The sequence below is a fragment of the Aspergillus bombycis genome (assembly GCF_001792695.1).
Source record: "Aspergillus bombycis strain NRRL26010 chromosome Unknown contig00008, whole genome shotgun sequence".
In the NCBI taxonomy this organism is placed as follows: domain Eukaryota; kingdom Fungi; phylum Ascomycota; class Eurotiomycetes; order Eurotiales; family Aspergillaceae; genus Aspergillus; species Aspergillus bombycis.
This window is the reverse complement of record NW_019170010.1, coordinates 236,575-255,660: the sequence shown is the minus strand read 5'-3', so window position 1 is coordinate 255,660 and position 19,086 is coordinate 236,575. Positions and strand designations below refer to the sequence as shown.

Sequence of the window (19,086 nt, the reverse complement as noted above, 5' to 3'; positions counted from 1 at the left end):
GTATAAATAGGGCTGAGCTTTCCAAATCAAGATCAAGTAGAGATATGTGCTACCTCTGAATAAGGAAAATAGCCACAGCCAAGGCTTGTAGCTCGAATTATTTTCGGCTACCACCGTTTTACTCATAAGGGGATAGAGCTATGATATGACTAAGAATAAATAGGGGATTTCACAATACATAGCAGAGGTTATTCCTATACGGCATACTAATCAAACTTCTGACGGTCTATTTCCCTGGATGCCTTGACTCGTAACTACGCATATTCTACATTTGAACATATAGCACCCCATGTTGTTGGATTCAATTTGAAAACAGCAGGGACAATTCGGGCGAAATTAAGTAATATTCATAGTCCATAGTTTAGGTAACGTGCCTATGGGAGCTTTTGGTAGGGCTTTCTTAGGCCATGGCTAAGTCCAAGGCTAAAGCCAACCTCCTTGGGCTTAATTGCTAATACAACAGGTTCCTCAGAAAGCCGGTCATACTTTCAGCTGACATCGGATGTCCGGATAAATCAACATAATAAGGTGTTATCGAGGAGGAGTTAAACCTTTCTAAGACGCAGATTTCCTAAGCAGTTGTAATTTAGAAGATAATTTTCCCACTCATAGCCTTATAAGCTACTTCATCTAGGGGTTTCACGAAAGGGAAGAGGTCCGAGATGCGCACTTTCGGCCACATTTTTTACTATAATAAGGTAAGGATTCGCGTTAAGAAATCATAGCCCTCCCGCCTGGCAATGAGATTGCCTAGGAATGTTTTTATATTAGTCCAGAGCTTCCTTTTGCGACTGGGGTGTAACCAGAACGAAGGCAACCGCAGGTTATAGCACTAGTTTTAGATATATGAACCTTGCTTAACTATTATCGCGACACCACTAGCTCTGTCTTTCAATGTGGTTTTATTTCTGGATCGGCAAGATGTCGAGGCAACCACTGTAATCCCGACAATGAGCGCAATCATGACCGGTACGCTTACTTCCATATTCTTTGACTCTACTGAGCTTTTATTCCTATTCAATTGAGCGCAAGAGAAGCTATTTCTCGAAGTGCTTGGAAAAAAGTCGCTTTAGTAGATCAGAAAGCAGACTTGATAAACATATAGCAATAACGAGTGGCTAAATACAAAACTTCATCAAGGTTCGTCTCCGTAGTGCAAGGGACGTCTGGCTATTTCCCAGTATGCTATGACCAGCACAGCGGTTTTATACACATATTGATGGACACTTTGAAGCAGATGCTAGCCTTATGAGTGTTTTCGACAAAGGAGTCAGCGATAAATCTCTTCACGTAAGCTCCACTGTCGTTTGGACACCAAATACCCCCATTTCTCAGCCTCCCACTGAAGCAACCAGACGAACTTCTAAACAAACGGGCTAGTCGTGTAGATTTTGTCTATTGTGGAATGGGGGAGTCGCTGCTGCTAGTCAGCTATGCATTTTCACGGGCAGTACATCTCTGCCAGCATGATTACCTTGGAAGTTCCGCGAATATTGCCATATTATCACCAGCAACGCCCTCAGTGCTGTGTGTAGAAGGGACTGGAGCAGCAATGGCTACTCCAACCACCATAATCAGGATAAACATAACATGCTGCATGTTGCAAATAGATTGATGTCTGATTGAAATAGCGTTCATTTGCTTGCAGGAAGAAATTGGAAGCTGGCACAGAAGCAAGTGTGGATGTCTTGCGTACGGATACAAGCTGCCTCTTTATATTCCCAAAAATGAGGCGAATGGGAGATACAGTTCAGGGGCTTGCGCTTCTTTCGAGGTTTTCACCAGAGAGACATCTCAAGCACTCAAAATGAACAAATGAAGGTGCTGGGGGGAGCTTCCTTAGCAGAAGGTAGACACTTTTCGGGACTATCAGACCGGCTTTAAGCTCTGCATGACTGCTATTGGCTGGTGCAACTTCGCTACAAGTACCTACAAACTTAATGGATCTTTGATTTTATCCTTTATGTTTCATAAAATAGAGACTGCTGGTCTTGCTCGGAGCGGAATTGGCCCAAGGGTTGCAGACATGTCCTCCGCACACGACCGTCGCGTGAGTTCAACATATGCTAGCGTCACGGTTCCTGATTCATTGCCTATTTTTATTACGAAAGAACGGCATGCAGCAGCACTGCAGCTGTAGAGCATACGTACTCTGGGTCTATCTGACAATGGCTCGGATGCCGTTGATACGAGGCACAGAAACTTTAATGTTGTGCCTGATCCAAGGAAGTATGAATATTACTAGGACAAGTGAGGCTACATAGCTTTTGGACCCCACAAAACCTTGCTCTCTATTACACTCATCCATATAATTCTTACATGCTGAACATTAAACCTCTAAGCAGGGGCTAAACCATAGCCATACAAATACCTTCACAATGAATCCGGGTGTAGCAGCTCTGGGATAGGTACGGGATTGGAAATTATTATTTGAGCCCTTCCAGCGCATGACTCGTAAACCAGCGGTGAGAGGATGACGATAGCAGATTAGCCACGATACATGTAGAGAGCCCGGTGGGACGCTTGGTGGGGGCCCCATGTGGAGTTACAAGAATCCTACAGAGCAAGGCTAAGAACCTATGACTTTCATTGCTCTGTGTTTACCCCATTACAGGATCCAAAGCGTACCACAGTTTAGGCCGCCATTCGAAGGACAACAACAAGCCAACAATATTTTCGTCTGGTGTGTTTTGACCTCTTCGGCTGATGGGTATACTTCCTCCCTATACTTTACCGGACTTAGCGCCATTGGTAGTACATACATCCACTAAATCTCGCTAATCAGAGTTTATTGTCCGAAACCGTGGCCACGTAGCAGAGCTTTGACATTTCTTGTCTTACTTCGTCGATGAAGGACAACTGAGAAAAAGCAATCTCCATGATGAACCGTCAGCAACTCATGAATGAAGGAAAAAAGTAAAAGGCCCCATACTGGACAGGGAAGCTAGGTGATGAGGTATTTGATAGGAGCTATAGGTTCGACCAGAGAGGATATCGATCTTTAGACGCACTTCTTTATTGTTTATTTACTTATTTCCTTAGCGACACGCGATAGGCAGTGATATCTGTGCGTTGCTCCACAGGATATTTGCATCGTGAAAGATTATTTACTGATTAGGTTTGCCAGCCTCATGGCAAGACCAGTCCGTCTATGGTATGGCTAGCGTCATTTCATCGTTAGAGCGCAAACTATCCCTACATGATCTTGCAGTTTATTCATCAAGTACAACTGCTCGCTGTCGGAAGATAGAGACTTTGTTGAGAGACGCAATACAATTCTATGCCTAATGGTTGCGCAGAAAGCCCGGCACACAGGTCCATCGGGAGTCTACTTGCTGACAGGGGGTCATAGCGAGTTTCAACGCGCGAGTACATTCTTGGAAGCCGTCTGAGATTGGACCACATGGTACTCCAGTACAATCCGACCGTCTATCAACTTTTAACTTTCTATAGCCGCCCTGGTTACTCTGCCAGTTGGCTTGGAGAGTTACGGTGGTCCTTTCTTTGTTCTCTCGGCTTTCCATAATGCCGGTAGCTTACTCTCGGCATACCTAATAATGATCAAGCCGAACATGCGAATAGGAGTTAAGCCAATCCATGGGCGCTTACGAGAACTTTTTAATCGCGTTTACCCAAACCTTATAGGTCTTCTCCTGAAACTTTCGCATATTTAACTTGTATTTATCTATACTCTTCTTGCGATTAGCTAGGCCAGAGCCACCAATCACTGTATCATAGCGGTACTCGAAGAGGACAGGGAGACATCAGTCCATGCAAAATGTGGGCAATCAAATTGACGAGTAAGGCTTCAATGAATGAGGCTCTCGGTAGCACTGGCCGTTCATATTAACCCTGCAATAATGTTGATTGATTATCAGACGATACGTGCGACTTGTAAATAGCATGAGCTAGGGCGCTGACTTGAACATAGATCCTTTTGTTAGGCATAGAAGGCGTTCTATGGTTCATACACATGGAGTGCGGAGCTCAGCTACGTCTCCAGGCTTTTGAGTATTAGGGGCGCCTCGATAAACCGTACAGGCGGGATAGGCCTCGTGCTAGTTTTCATAAAGCATAGTTTTACAAATAAATAATACCCACCGCAGTCGGTATGAAAGCCGCCATGAGCGACACCATTGGAGAGGTTTTGAACTGCAGATTTGAAACTACGGTCGTATCACCGCAAGCGGTAGTACACAGTATTGAAGACAAAGAAGGGAGGACTATTGGCTCTAATATTTATCGCTCTGGGTTACAACATTCATGATTCACTGCTTCAAACCTTCCATTTGAGCTTTAGGAAAGAAGCTGCATATCAACGCACTGAGCACATCATCAGTTTCTTAGGTTCAGTCTTACTATCTCTACCCGGTACAACTTGGTTCCAAGTCCCTAATCTACCCACCCCCGTAAACTATGCAACGCATCTTGTTTGTTCTGATACTGGTGGTGGGTGTCACAACTACTGTTCCTACGCCCAAGACAGATGCGAACGCGCTGGGGATGGTTTCTGTTGTGTCTGGAGAGGCTTCCGATGGAAGTCTTGACGTTGTTCTGAAGTTCAGACTGTTCTATACCTTGTTCTGCTGACACGGAAATTTACACAAACAGAAGAGAGAAAAGAGGTGTCAAACGCTTTTGCGGTAATGGCTCGAAGTGTGTGGCCGGCACTTAAGCTATGTGGGTATTTTTATAAGTATATGTACATGTTCAGAGTCACATGGCGCAGTTGAGCCAGGATTCATCGGATAATCCGCATTTGTTATTTTGGTATGTGAGCGATCCTAGAAGGACTAAATCGTGTCGGTGAAACTGGAGTCACCGATATCCCTTAGAGACCAGATTCACTGATGGATATTTGCGTTGTAGATATCTTATTCGGGCTGAGAAAGACCACGCAAAATACTCGTTGGATGTCTCACAACCTGGTAAGTGTTCTTCAAGTATTTGTCCGTAGTTCGAAGCGGGTTTAGGTACCATTGAGCTATGGAAGGCTCATGTCTTTTCGGTTCCGTTTGACACAGGGTATATCATAGCATCGAGACTTCTAGCCAACTGGATTGATCGTTCCATAATGGAGAACTCATAGTGAGTCATGTTCCTCACTTCACCTCCCTTCATACAGCTCATATCCTGTTTACGAGCACCCTTTTCCCATTCGGCATCAATCATCCAGTGTGTGGGGACTTCATACTCATTCGTCATACTACTTTTCCCCTTGTTCTTCAGCAAACTCCCATTATACCACAGGAGTTTATCCTTTGCATCAACATGAGCAATGACGAAGCTGCACACCTTGTGCCTGCCCCTACTATCCACCTGGTCCCAGCCAACGATCCCGCCGTAGTGTCCCGAGAACTCATAAGAAGCACCTGTCAGCTCAAGTCCAAGCCACCATGTCTCCTTGTCTCCATAGGTTATCTTATATGTAACCTCCTCGCGCACATCATGCGAATTCTGCCAGCAAATATGGAACAGTCCGACTAAAATATCATTCCGGCTCTTATCGAGGACGACTAGGCCGGAATCGCCCTCTTCGGCATAATTCTGCGTCCAGACGAGGGACTTATCTAACGCCGCACTTGGTTGCCGAATTTGACTCCTGTACCACTCGTTGCGCTCAGGAAACACATCTTTCCAGAGGAGTCGGTCGTGGAACAATAGAGCCCCGGTGCGAATAAATGCCTCATGGTCAAGCAGGACTTCTGGGGGCTGGAAAAACACGGCGTCGGCGTCGGCTAAAATAACTCGTTCAAAGCGCGAGCCCAAGGCTGCAAAGACCTTAATGGCCCAACCACCCGTCTGCAGCTGGATTGTTGAGTCGTCGAAGACGGTAAGAATGTCGAGAAACTCGAGTGGAGGGCCCGACTCCACAACCTTTGATAAAAGCGCCCTGTCATCCGAGCCGAGATCCTCATCACCGGCATAGACGATTTGAATCGGTAGAGTTGAATTTAGAACCGAGCGCAGAGTACCAATGAGGTGGGCCGCGAAGCGGAGAGTTTTATTGCTGGTCGGGATGACCACACCGGCTGAGCCTGGCTCAAAGGACGCCCGGAGATCCGCTACAGGTTTATGAGTGGTATTTTGCCCCTTAGACTTATCGAGAAAGGGGTATAAAGAGACGGCAACCTTCTCCGCAGCGTTCAACAACAAATCCCTGGTCGTGGACTCTGGTGACTGATCAGCTAGCGTCATCCAGTCGCGCAAGACTCGACTTCGCTGGCCCAACTCGCCGAACTGCTCTTTGTATGGTGGTTGGAGCGGATAGTCAATAAAGTATTGCGCAAGATGGTCGATCAAACCGCCATCAGCAATGACGGGGCTGACATTTTCCGTGGTGCTATTATCCACATAGCTTGGGTCAGTCACAATATGGTTTACGGGATCGGGCGCTACTACTCTCGAGGTAGTGGTCTGTAGTCGGGGTGTGTATAAGAGGAATAAAGAGAGTACTGCTGCCGCCGCAATCGCAGTGATTACAATCCAGGCCGGTCGAAGGCTTCGCGGGGCCAGAATGGATATCATGTTACGCGAGAGGCGGCGTGTGGGATTCAAAGGAACTTAAATCAAAACCTGTTGTGTGGAACCATTGACAGTGAAGTGTAAGGATACACGGGGCTTACGCGGAAAGCTTGCTGCCAGCCTGGCGCAGTGAGAAACAAAGATGTTGATCATTTTTAGGTTGATGGGAAGTGACACTGTCTTAACTGAACGATTCTGGTCATGGTCAGGGGGAACCACGGGTTAGCCAAAATTACACCAGAGGCTGACAACAAGCCTGATGGTACGCAATGTTACCATATCGGCAGTGGATTCCAGCCCTATATCATTGGCGCAGGCCGTGGAGGGCGGCCATTAGCTTCTTAGATAGTGGCAACTAGAATCCACCGTTCTTGAAAGATGTCGATCCTGGCCTACTCCGGCATACACAGTGCATTCACAGAGTACTAAAATACATTGAATTATCAGCGATAGGGCCTCAGCCCCGTGCATGCCACTATCACCGTCCACTTGATGTGCTATGATTTTCTGTGGCTATTTTGTAACGCAGTCTGTTTTCTTCATGTATCCAAGCTTTCCGGGATACGGGATGCAAATTTTTTGTCGGCTGATCTCTTGGGGGTTTAATTCGTTTAACCCATTCCCGCTATACCTGATTTGGCATAGGGATCGGGTAATTACGATGTCAATCATTAGATAATTGTGGATAATGAGACAGCTGCTGCGCCTCGAACCTCCGGGATATGGGGGCTAGAAGGCGGTTCGTATCTTAGTTAAGGCAATTACTAATCCTAGATTGATAGTTAGTTAACTACGCAACTTCCTTTACCCAATGCTGGGGAGGACTTTTCTGAAGCTGGGCAGTTGATCTGCTCGGAAATCATACCCGGATGCCAAGAGATGAGATGTTCCATAGGGCTGGACCGGAAGCATCTGTCAGGTGATAGAAAGACGCATTCAAAAGATTACGTGGTATTTCAAGGTTGCATTAGAGCAGGTGACTGTGAGAGACATATAGGTGAAAGGAAACGTTTGTACAGGTATATTCACTTCTAATTTTTGACTTACATAGAGAGAATAGCGTATATACAGTCGACGTCATCCTGACCAGGCTTGGGCTTAAGGGCGCGCTAGTCACCCTCGGTCTCCAGACAGCTTCCCATATCGTTTTCCAACCACGAGGGGAGCAACTTCATCTTTGGGTGCAAACCCAGCCAATCTGACATCTGTTGTGTGGTATCCGGGATGGTTTGGCTCCATGTCCAACCTGGATCTATCCGGTTGAACCAGCTCTCCAAACTGAACCTCGAGGTTTTTGAGTTCAGCGGACTCGTTATGGTTTCCTCCCAAGCAACCTCCCATCGCTAGCTGATCAAGTTTATGGTTTCCCCGTGTAGACATTACAACTTGTAGGAAGCCATTATCTGTGGCTGGTACACCGTTTTTGCGCAGCGACCAATAGCCCAAGGCTGCCAACGGCAGAGCAACCCCTAAGGAGAGGAAATACGGCAGAAGAAGGTTCAGCGGCCGAGACCACACATATTGTGTACGTAGATCCTGTCGAGTCACGTTGGTCAAAGTCGGCCAGAGCTGGAAATGGTTGATTGCGCTAAGGGTGATGTTCGCCAGCATCGAGTTAAGGATCTCTTCGTTTACAGTAAATAAGCTGTACCACGTAGTGAGAGTTCCTTCCCAAGTATCACTGTATCCATTAAAGAGACGGGTAGATTGGACGAGGATATTGTCTTTGACCACTGTTGATCCAGTCAGCTAAGGGACAGGTACACTCTTGGGGAATATTGGCACATGCGTTGCGTTGAAAATACCGCCTCCTGTGATATCGGTTCGAGTGAATCCACACCATACACCATCGCCCATACTTTTCCAGATATTCCTTTGGTCATTGCCATAATTAGTGTCATTATATTACGATCACGAATTGTGTCAACAACAGCTTGGGTCATATTATTCTTGGAGAAATAGAATTTCTCATCCATTTCCACCAAGTTACGCACATCACTTATAGTGACGGTGGATGACTGTTCGCCGTTACCAAATCTCTGGACGACATGGTATTTCGCCCGGCGAGGGCGACATGTCAGTACATGTGACACGTATTCAAATTGAGCGGTGCCCGCGGAATCATTCCGAACCCAGTCATATACCTCTGCATTCTTCATTTGAAAGCTCTTCAAAGGAATAACCCTTGGGTTCGCGCCTGGTGTTTCAGTCCAGTTGCTTTCCAGCGCAGAGAGCCAGACACTACTGACGTTGTACGGCGGACTGACCTTTTCAACATCAGTACTGTTGCAGCTCAGGTATGGCCCATCGAAGGAAAGCTCGTAAGAGCAATTCAGTCCACAAGGTGAGCTCATTGTCTTTGGTCCGCCATTCACAATGGTGTCTGTAGCCAGCTGGTAAATAACAGGCTTAATCTCGATCCCCATATTTACAAGGCTGAACTGATCAGCGCGGAGTACCTCAACGTAATCAGTATCATTCCGGTCTCTCCAATTATTCGGCACAAACAAGGCTAATGCCTTATCCGTGATAGCTGTGGTGTTACCGTCCCAGGTCTATATTGCACAGAATGTACGATTAGACTAAGTTTAATACGTAGATTGCCAGTACTAACCTCTGAAAGATTCATACCTGGTACCTGTGTCTGGGATACCTCATGCGTCCTCGTCATACTTCTGACAGTCATTGAGCTTGATGGAAAACTCATAGCGACAGGAACGGCCCAGAGGACCATTGTAATGATAGCTAGTAGCCACCCCTTTTGAAGCACAGTTAAGGAAAAGAATGACATTGGGCTTCCTCTCATAGTGTAGAGAAATTCCAAAGTTTCAAGCCGCATGGGAGAAATCCGGACAAGATGCCAGAAATATTGAGTAAACGCCGCTGCCAGGCAGATGCGAATGCAGAAGCTGATCACGTTCGCCACAATAGTTGAGGCTGCCGTGACATAGGTTTGTGACGGGATGTTTGGATCATCTTCAAACTTTCCGTCGAGATATCGGAAGACTACTACATGAGTAATAGCTAGTGCCAGTGCTGCGGGTAAGTGTCAGTATCTTCCAGAGACTTAAGTCCATGTGCCCAGTGTTCCCGCACCTAAGGAAAAACTGCCACAGAGGATGAGTGTGGTTTTCCACCCGATACCCCATTGACTGACTTGCTCCTGATACTGCGTGGGATCATCCAAGTCGTGTGTTACGATCGGTGTCTCCGATTGAGATGGGTATTTCCCCAGGGGAAGTCGGTCCGCTGTATTTGTAGGTTTATAACGAAACCACATACCCGGTGAGAGAGATTAGGTACCTGAGGGTATTGCCAGTGTTCAGGTTTGGTTCAAACGCGACAGACCTGAGAGTATCCCTCAGCCCTTTTTCAAGCATGATGTTGAGATTTAGCCGCCGGGGTCTTTAATTTCCGGGTAACCAACCTGTCACTGCAGCCGCTTTCTAGACTGCAAACAGACATAGTGAAGTGGGCTGAGACGCTAGACTTGGGGGCCATTTGCTGATCTTTTGCCGCTTTAGTTGTCAGAGCCTACACTCGGCGTTCGTGACAAACATACATTGGCATGGCCAAGGTACGAGCACATTCTACTGGATGTTGAAACTCATATAGAGCGGCTAGTTATCAGCACCTCCATGTTTTTTTTCTGTCCATGGCAGTGCTAAGTAGCCGCTCAACTCTATATATGAATTTGTCGTTCTACGCTATTGGCCAAAAATACTGATAGCACCGTTACATTGAGAGGCCCGACCTCAAAAAACACTTGTCTGCTTGGTAGTGCTCACCTATTGGAGCATAACGCTGATCAGGACCTGAGCTCAGCGCTTAACAACCTGATCGATGTTGATCTGCTTAGTCTCTAGTCCGTAGTAGTAATGGCGTTAGGCTCCAGAAAAGTGGAGATATCAGTCACGTGTGATGCCCTAGCACAGATTAGAAAATTAGAATCCTATGTGGAGAATGGATCATAGAGCCAACAGATCTACTGGGGGTTATACTGTTGTAGAGCCCAGGGTCAGCTTTAGTTGATAAAGCATATTGAGTTCATTTCTTTTCACCAGGAAGTACGGAACCCTTTTTATGTGTACGCGCCGGGAATGATCATGATCCACTTTCTGCCTGAGGTATCTACTTTCCCGTTCCAACGTCCTTCCGGCCCAACACCCAGCTTTCTATAATAGAGCATAAGCTACAGAGTCAAATGTGTCACTTGGAATGCATGATATGTGCATGTTTAGACGGTAACATAACGATGACTGTTCTGAATGAAGCTGAATAATTTTATGCTTGTTACTCGTATTAGAGCGCACTGCTCCACAAATCCGAACTATATATTTGGATAGTATCATCACATGTAAAGATAGAGTCTGTGCTTTATTGGTCCCCACGATCTGAAATATATTTTGCTAACACTACACTATCCAGCATCGTGAGGACTACCAAGTGCATTTATCTGTGCTATAGCTGGCGCCTTTGCGATACCCTCACTATAGTTCAGATTGTTCTGGGGAGATTCCAGCCCCAGACTTTTGCCGGTTTGCTCGGTATTACCCGGAGCTTGGTATTTAATTTCCGGGCCGAGTCTTTCTTCATCCTTTTGCTGTCGAGACATCAACGGGAGATATACTTCGGACTGATTAACCATTAATTATCATGACTGATGGTAAGTCAATCAACTACCGTTTTAATCAACATTATATGTAGCTTAAATTTAGTTTTGCCTTTGGGTTCATTTCCGAAAATTAGCCATGAATCTAAATAGGCCCACTCTCTGTTTCAGGCGGTTTCAAGTATACAATTATGGTTAATCTTAAGGAGCATATTCATAGCCATATATATCCAGACGGTCTAGCCATCTCAGGTTCTGCTCATCCATATAACACTCGTTTGTTTGTTGTTCTAATTTAGCCGTGTTGCTTTTAAATTATACATTCTTTTCTATCAACATGGTTCACCTCTCCCGTGCCCTGGCGGCCCTCTCCTTTTCGGCATCTGCCCTTGCCCTTCCTGCTCTCTCCTCTCGAGCCCAGGCGGCGAGCGAGCACTGTGGAGACTACGACTACGTGATTCTGCAGGACACACCATGGATCGTCTACAACATGCTTTACAATGCGAACCAGATCGTCGGCACGCAATGCACCAACTATGACCAAGTGACCACGTCCAACAGCGGAACTAAGGAAGTCGTATGGAACAGCGTGACAGACATTGAATATGTTGAGAGCACGTAGGGGATCCTCTTAGTAATTGGGCTCTAGAGTTTGGAATTAACGTGGGCCTACAGGAACAATGTGCCTAAAGGCTACTCTTTCGTGGGTCTTACCCAGAACCTCGAAACAAAGTTGTCGGCCATCAACTCGATTCCTAGCACTTACAGCTGGACTCGTACCAACACAACTGCTTACAAGGGTATGCTCATGTCTTCCCAAGTTCTTGATGACATAGCTTATGGACAATTTAACAGGAAATATCTGCTTCGATTTCATGACAAACGACGTCAAGGGCGATTCCACCTCTTCTTCCTCTCGGGAGCTGATGCTCTGGCTGCAGTACGAGGGTGGACAGCTTCCCATCGGCTGGACCAACGGCGCTGTTGCCACTATTGACGATCTCTTCGGCACCTCTTGGAAACTGTATGAAGATGTCAACGAGGATACCGGTATCACCGTCAGCACCCTGATGCCCGATACACAATTCGAGGGAACCTTCACCGGTGATTTGAAGGATTGGCTTCTTGCTTTGTCAAAGCTGGGACGCTTTACTGAGTCGACCTATGTAAACGTTGGTAATGCTGGGTATGTTCTTGATCTCCTACCTCGCTTCAATAATCTCTAACAACTTGTACAGAACTGAGTTCTTTTATGGCAACTCTGTCATGAACGCCACCCTCGGATTGCAGATTAATCTTGCATAAGCTATCGATATATGATTGAGTCCTTCACTGCCAATGAACTGGATTTTGTGCGCATAGCCTGATGTCTTTTTATTGGCGTGTCCTTGGCCTACTTTCATAATGTACTTTCGGAGCCCCTAGGTTATTCATGCAAAGCTGGTGCTAGGGTAGTTATATGTACAAATATCGAACCACCATGTCCGCAGTCTTGGCCGACAGGGTTGGCCATTACCTATGTCCACAGCCTCCACGTTTCCTGCGCCCATTGAGTTCTTCATTCCATAGAAGGTTCGGCTTGTGAAGGCAGCGGGTCTAAAAACAAAATATATCAAGCGAGAGTGCTGGAAAAGAAGCCAAGTTCCGCTCTTGGCCTGAATTAGCTGAGCACCTTGGTTTTGGTACTCTGGATTTTGAATAGGATATCCAAATATCACCTGAATATCATGATATGATAAAAGTGGTGTTGTGTTTGATCAATCCTGAAGTAAGTCTATGAACTTGGTATCTATAACATAATAAGGGGTGTACTCTTGTCAAAGATCCAGAATCACACGCTTAAAGACACCTTGGTCAAAGTTCGCACCGCACAAGACGATAACGCTGGTTTGGTTGGTAAGCTGTTGGGCGACCTTATTAAAGCCAGCTAAAGCAAGAGCTGCAGAGCCTTCAACGTTCATATTTTCCTCAAACGCCATGATCTTCAAGGCGGCTTTAATCTCGTCCTCGTCACACTCAATGACGTGATCTACCACGGACATTGCCAACGGAAGTGTGATTGTATCCGTATCGATGCCTCCAGCAACGGCATCAGCCAGCGTATCCTTGTGCTCCGTTTCAACTACATGGCCCGCAGCCATGGACTCGGCGAGGGCTTTCGAGTTAATCGCAGAAACGCCATAGATCTTCGTACGTGGCTGAACGCCTTCATGACCGCCCCAACACCGCTAATCAACCCACCACCACCCATAGAGACGAAACATTATCCACCTGTTCACACTGTTCGAGAATCTCCAATCCAATAGTCCCTTGCCCGGCAATAATATCAGGATCATTGTACGGCGAAATATAAGTATACTTTTCCTCAGCAGCAAGCCGCTGAGCGTGTTGCTCGGCAAGCCCAGTTTCAGCTCCATGCAGAATAACATTCACCCCGTAGGACTTGATCTTCTCTAATTTCGCAGGCACTACCGTTTCCGGGAGGACAACAGTGAGATCTTTGGAGAGTGCCTGCGCTGCACATGCGGCGCCTATCCCATGGTTACCCGACGAGGCTGTTATTAATGGCCCGTTTGCAGGTTGACCAGACATCTTGGACATTGCGCCGCGGATCTTGAACGATCCTGTCAGTTGGAAGTTCTCGGCTTTGAATAGCACCTTTGCGCCATTGGATTTGCCTTGCGCTCGGGCTGGAATGAGGGGCGTTTGGTAGATGTGGCTGCGGATGCGATTCCTTGCCTGGACTGCACTGGCGGCTGTTTCGTAGACTGAGTTCTGCATTTTTCTATTCTTTGATCGAGGATATGTGGTAGATAGCGGCAGATGAGAAGAATTGGAATGTTGGGCAGTGCTGTCCTCTTTAACTTGCAAGATCCCCTCGATCTTGTGGTGGTTCGTCTTGAGATGATATAGGCCCACCATATAGATAGATATGATTGGTTTGAACGCCTAAATTGCCTGAATTGGCTTAGCTCTCCCGATAATAGACCCGTGTATGACAAGAAATAGCAGCATTTATGGACGCCAAGATCTTCAAAGAGTGAACTGCCTTAATATCTAATGCACCTCTGCAAGCAAGTATCTAGAAAGACTCAAAGCCGAAGAGTTGTGGGCATCTTCATGAACGAATTGTTGTGGTATTAGGGGGACGAAATGATATCGTGCATGCAACAGATATTTCCTAAAATAAGCGTGAATTTAACATCACGTCAAGATAATTCGGGTTTTTGCTTCAGGAGTGGGTAGGAAATGATTGAATAAAAGTAACAGCCTTATAACAGAATCTATTCACTGCCTTATTATTGTACCTCTTTAGATAGCAATACTTGGTTCCAGACGTTAAGCTATGGAGAACTCAATTTGGTTTAACTCAAATCAGTGGGCTTTGGACTTTGAGGCTAGATGATAGTCAAATGCAGTAGACGACAGTTATAGTGCTAGGACAGCTCTCAGTGACGGTATGACGTCCTACATAGCAGGCCTTTCCCAGTACACACATTCAACGGTATTTAATGATGCGTAGATAAGAGTAGGAGGAAGGCAAATGTACGTTGTATAGAAGTATAAACTATATTGACGTTATGCGTAACCGATTCATTATCTCTAGTTGAACATTTTTAAACAGCAAAGCCGTAATCTACATCGCGCCTAACCTAAATCTTAGACCTTCCGTCAGGACCCAGCCGCTCAAGCACCTGCTCTCGAACCTCATGCACGATAGTTGCAGCATCCTTGACATTATGAATCAATCCGATAGACGCACCAGCATAAGTAGCTAGTCGTCCCTCTGGGCCCCAACCAGCATCACCAGCCTTCAGAGCCAGATCATGCTCCACCTTCAACTCATCAAATGACCGGCCAGCCTGGTGCTCAATAAAACTCTTGTTGATGATAGTACGCGGCATATACGGCTCAGGCCAGCCCATCGTGCCACGAAGATGATTGTAAAGTAATGTCCGCGTTGTAGAAGCCGCACCGTCAGTAGCTCGCACAATTTCACCCTGATACCCCCGGCTAATACGCGCCTCCTCGGAGGCCAAAAACCGCGTTCCCATGACAACACCATCAGCACCTAGACAAAGTGCCGCTGCAGCTCCTCGCCCATCGGCAATACCTCCAGCTGCAAAGATCGGAATCTGACTACCAGCCAAGGCGTCAACGACTTCCGGAAGTAGCGTCATCAGTCCGAGTCCATCCTGATGTCGACCATGGCCTCCAGCCTCTGATCCCTGGACAACAATCACATCGGGTCGTTCAGATCCCTTCAAGAGCCCTTTTGCCTCTGCTAGCGTACCGATCTGGATCCAGATCTGGGTCTGCGATGACGCGTCGCGGATGCTGCGCGACCACTGGTCGTAATCTTCCTGACCGCCCTTCGGGGCAAAGAGCCATGCAGCGCATGGTTTGAACTTCTGAATACCGGAGACCGCAGTGGCGAGGTCATCGCTCCAGAGCTGGAACCCGACGCCAATAGGAAGGACATTGGTAGACGATGAGAAGGCGGACGAGGATTTACGGGCATCCTCTACGAGTGTTGACGCCTTCTCAAGGTCGACGAGCATATCTTGTGTCTTAACAGCCGGTCCGAGGAAGCCTAGGCCGCCGGCGCGCGATACGGCTACGGCAAGGGCGGGACCTGACATCACACGCATTGGCGCGCCGACAATGAAGGGATTGGCTACCCATGGATATGATCGTGATAAACTCATGGCGAGGCGTAAAGCTTTTGACATATTTACTAGGATATCTTCAGGGTGGGCAGGGGGGGAAGTTGGATTATATAGAGTGTTTGGCGGAGGATCTTCAGGATTCAAGTAAGTTGGCCAAGAGGCGGGGCCGGAGCTAAGCTCCGCGGGGTGCGGATATTGCGGAGTTATGTCACATGTCGCCTGTCACATGCTGCCTGGAGCCCTCATTCCTTCCTAATTGTGGTCCATCTCCGGATGGTATGTATATGGAAGGGTATACAGTGTGGCTATAATGTGAGGCTAAATGGCGAAGGGAGGTAGGCTTGGAAAGGCCAAAGGTCATAATGGTTGCGGTAGCTAATCATACATGAGATCATGAGTACTCCATATATAGTTGGGTGACCAAAGATCACTTTTGAACGTTTGCTTAGCAATCGACGGCTGGCAATAGTCGACGAAGGCTAGAACGGGGTCAGTCACGACGTAAAACCAGGAGAAAGGAACGACAGTGGATGATGCACAAAGTTCCGTCCGTCCGCACTGCGGGCCGCGCCCCCCACTAAGAGCGTTCATCATCCCGATTATACTCGTCATGCATGTGAAGATACAGATTTCTACATGGTGTTTGTTTGTCCTGACATATAGAAAGAGCTGTGCTTGGTAGATCTATGCTACTGTGGAATGCCCTTGAATGCTCTTGATAGAAGCGGGAGGGCCTGAAGAATGACATCCCTAGGTATGTGACGTCACGCAGCAAGGCGTTGGATACGGGCTGTACTTAGGATTTTGGAGTACTTTCGGAATACGAAGAGTGGAGCGTCTCCGGCTATTGCTTAGATCACAAGAACCAATAGGTACGCATAAGCTGGTTTTCAATAGCGAACTACTGAGCATGGTCTCGTAAAGTGTTAGAAAAACAATTAGTCTCACTTGATACACTGTGGAAGTAGTGAGAAAACCCGAGTTTGCAACCTAGTGACCCAACAACTTCCCAATATACTCCGCAATAGCCAACGTCCGTTCCTCACTAAGGCGCCTGCCGATAATCTGCACGGCAACGGGGGCGCCATGATAAACCTCCGGATCATACTCGGCATAAACCGCCTTATCCATATCACTAATCGGCGAATAACCCGCCAATTTGCGATCCACCGCCTTGTCTGCATACGTGACGGGAACAGCAACACTAGTGAAATCTAGCACGTTAAAAACAGTAGCATACCCGTAGTACCGAAATTGGTTGTGGCGGACTGCAGCTGTCGCCGCTACCGGGGCGATGATAGCATCGAGCTCCTTGCCCGTTCGCTCCTCCCATTCGCGCCATTTGTCTAAGTATTCGCACTGATAATGCCACTTTTGCAGCTGTACATCCCATGCCTCGTTCAGATCTGCCTTAGGTAGGTTGGGATTCATGAGATCCTTGATGTTCGGAATAGCGGGTTCTCCTGAGGCGCTGATGTGCTTGTAAACATCCTGCATCATGTTAGCACGCATCCTAATTTTCATGGGATGCCACTTACTGTGCTTCCATCTGCAGCGTAGATTTTGTTGGCTAGATCAACGGCAAACCCATGTTTGTAGGGTGTCCACGGGGCCACAGTATGTCCGTTCTTCTCGAGCGTAGCACGGACAATCTCAACGCCACGCGTAATTGGAGGGTGTGGACGTACCTTTTCCGTCGTTAAACAGTGTAACACATGAATGGGCAGTTAGAAATACTTACAACACCATCGAAATCGTAAAAGGCGAGGTTTAGCCCCTTCTCGGCGATTTTACCTTGGGTGGCCTTCTCCTCGGCGTCCCTCCAAGGAAGTGGGATGACTTTCGAATCATACTTCCAAGGTTCCTCCATGAGGACAGATTGGAGGAAGAGTCTGACATCTAAAGGGCTTTAGTATTTTACGGTTAGGATATACCTGAGAAACCTACCTTGAGCAGAATGGGCGATGGGTCCAACGACGCTGTGTATCGTCTCTTGGCCTTCCATGCTGTTCGTCATACCACCGTACGGCAGACGACCGTGACTTGGACGGATCCCATATAAAGAATTGAATGCAGCTGGGACACGAATCGATCCACCTGAAGGTCATTAGTGTCTATTAAGCCTAATGCTTTAATGGTGGCAGCTTACCGATATCAGTTCCTATACCGATGGCACCTCCACGCATTGCAATCATGGCACCTTCGCCTCCCGAACTTCCGCCGCAGGAGAGGTCGAGATTTCTTGGGTTTGACGTGCGACCGATGATATTATTGACGGTCTCGCATACCATTAATGTTTGCGGTACACTCGTCTTGACTAGAAATACTGCACCCGCTTTCCGCAACAAGGCAGTTAGTATCGAATCGCTGGTGTCGCGCTTACCCAGCCAAGAGATATAGGCCATGCATGTTTCAGTTCCCTAGTTCTGTATTAGGAGAGATGCACACCAGCGTGGGAAACTCATCTTACCTTGACACGTAATTGATCTTTCAAAGAGATCGGCAATCCATGCAATGGCCCCACAGGTTTCTTGTGTGTTTCGAAGTACCTATCAAGCTCCTTGGCTTGGGCTAATGCTAGCTCTGGGAAGAAGTCATGTGCGCATTTAACCTATTCGCATTGGTATCATGTATCTCCGACCGAAGCGAAGGTCATACTTACAAGCTGATGGGCCAGTGCAGCTCTTTTACAGAATGCCAGGGTCACATCCACGGACTTCAGCGTGCCGTCGGCTAACTGAGCGACGAGTTCTGTGGCTGACGAGTTTGTAATCTTTATTTCAGAAGGCGACAGAATCCCAGACCTCTCAGGTAGATCAATGACCGAGCCTACCGTTGGGACTGACTTGATTTTCCATTCGTCTGGGATGGACTTCTCCAGACGTGCCCTCTTATCCGCGGCAAGATCTTCCCAACTTGCAGATGACATAGTGAAAAAGTGATAGCTTGGACTATAGACGATGGTAGAGCAAGCAACGTGGTGCCTACATGAGACCATTTCCCTGGACTACCTTGTTTTATATCTCCAATGTCTCCAAGTCTCAAATTTGGGGTTACCCCGCAACCTCAACTTTGTCTCGCGGCCATACGGACGGTGTAAGGAGAAAAGGAAGCATAAGTGAGGTTTTCTAGCTCTTAATTGGGCGATAGAACCGGTTATCTCGTGTTTATCTTGGCCAGGTGGTTTTGGAGTTGTCAGGACCCACATTACATACCCATTCTGTACTTCTATCAATGCACCAAAGCCTGTTAGTAGTTCTCGGGATCTGGCCCTGTAGC

General features: G+C 47.2%; 6 protein-coding genes across 6 annotated transcripts; 1 reads left to right on the top strand and 5 right to left on the bottom strand.

Annotated features, from left to right (window-relative positions):
* Window positions 1-4,995: 4,995 nt before the first annotated feature.
* On the bottom strand, window positions 4,996-6,528 carry ABOM_001700 (putative alpha-1,3-mannosyltransferase; the record flags this gene model as incomplete). The annotated part of the gene is made up of 1 exon (XM_022528830.1): window positions 4,996-6,528. The coding sequence occupies one exon, from the start codon at window positions 6,526-6,528 to the stop codon at window positions 4,996-4,998; it is 1,533 nt and encodes a 510-aa protein (XP_022393167.1).
* A 1,110-nt stretch (window positions 6,529-7,638) lies between these two features.
* Window positions 7,639-9,805, bottom strand: ABOM_001699 (uncharacterized protein; the record flags this gene model as incomplete). The annotated part of the gene is made up of 4 exons (XM_022528829.1): window positions 7,639-8,274; window positions 8,331-9,080; window positions 9,140-9,561; window positions 9,622-9,805. The coding sequence occupies 4 exons, from the start codon at window positions 9,803-9,805 to the stop codon at window positions 7,639-7,641; spliced, it is 1,992 nt and encodes a 663-aa protein (XP_022393168.1).
* Window positions 9,806-11,474: 1,669 nt separating this feature from the next.
* Window positions 11,475-12,442, top strand: ABOM_001698 (endoglucanase-1 precursor; the record flags this gene model as incomplete). Its single annotated transcript, XM_022528828.1, has 4 exons — window positions 11,475-11,755; window positions 11,813-11,937; window positions 11,993-12,323; window positions 12,376-12,442. The coding sequence occupies 4 exons, from the start codon at window positions 11,475-11,477 to the stop codon at window positions 12,440-12,442; spliced, it is 804 nt and encodes a 267-aa protein (XP_022393169.1).
* A 512-nt stretch (window positions 12,443-12,954) lies between these two features.
* On the bottom strand, window positions 12,955-13,918 carry ABOM_001697 (threonine ammonia-lyase; the record flags this gene model as incomplete). Its single annotated transcript, XM_022528827.1, has 2 exons — window positions 12,955-13,323; window positions 13,379-13,918. 2 exons carry the CDS (start codon window positions 13,916-13,918, stop codon window positions 12,955-12,957), a joined length of 909 nt encoding a protein of 302 aa, XP_022393189.1.
* An 872-nt stretch (window positions 13,919-14,790) lies between these two features.
* On the bottom strand, window positions 14,791-15,846 carry ABOM_001696 (nitronate monooxygenase; the record flags this gene model as incomplete). Its single annotated transcript, XM_022528826.1, has 1 exon — window positions 14,791-15,846. The coding sequence occupies one exon, from the start codon at window positions 15,844-15,846 to the stop codon at window positions 14,791-14,793; it is 1,056 nt and encodes a 351-aa protein (XP_022393190.1).
* Window positions 15,847-16,797: 951 nt separating this feature from the next.
* On the bottom strand, window positions 16,798-18,736 carry ABOM_001695 (amidase; the record flags this gene model as incomplete). The annotated part of the gene is made up of 7 exons (XM_022528825.1): window positions 16,798-17,298; window positions 17,346-17,495; window positions 17,549-17,706; window positions 17,755-17,904; window positions 17,957-18,227; window positions 18,278-18,418; window positions 18,470-18,736. 7 exons carry the CDS (start codon window positions 18,734-18,736, stop codon window positions 16,798-16,800), a joined length of 1,638 nt encoding a protein of 545 aa, XP_022393187.1.
* Between the last annotated feature and the right edge of the window lie 350 nt (window positions 18,737-19,086).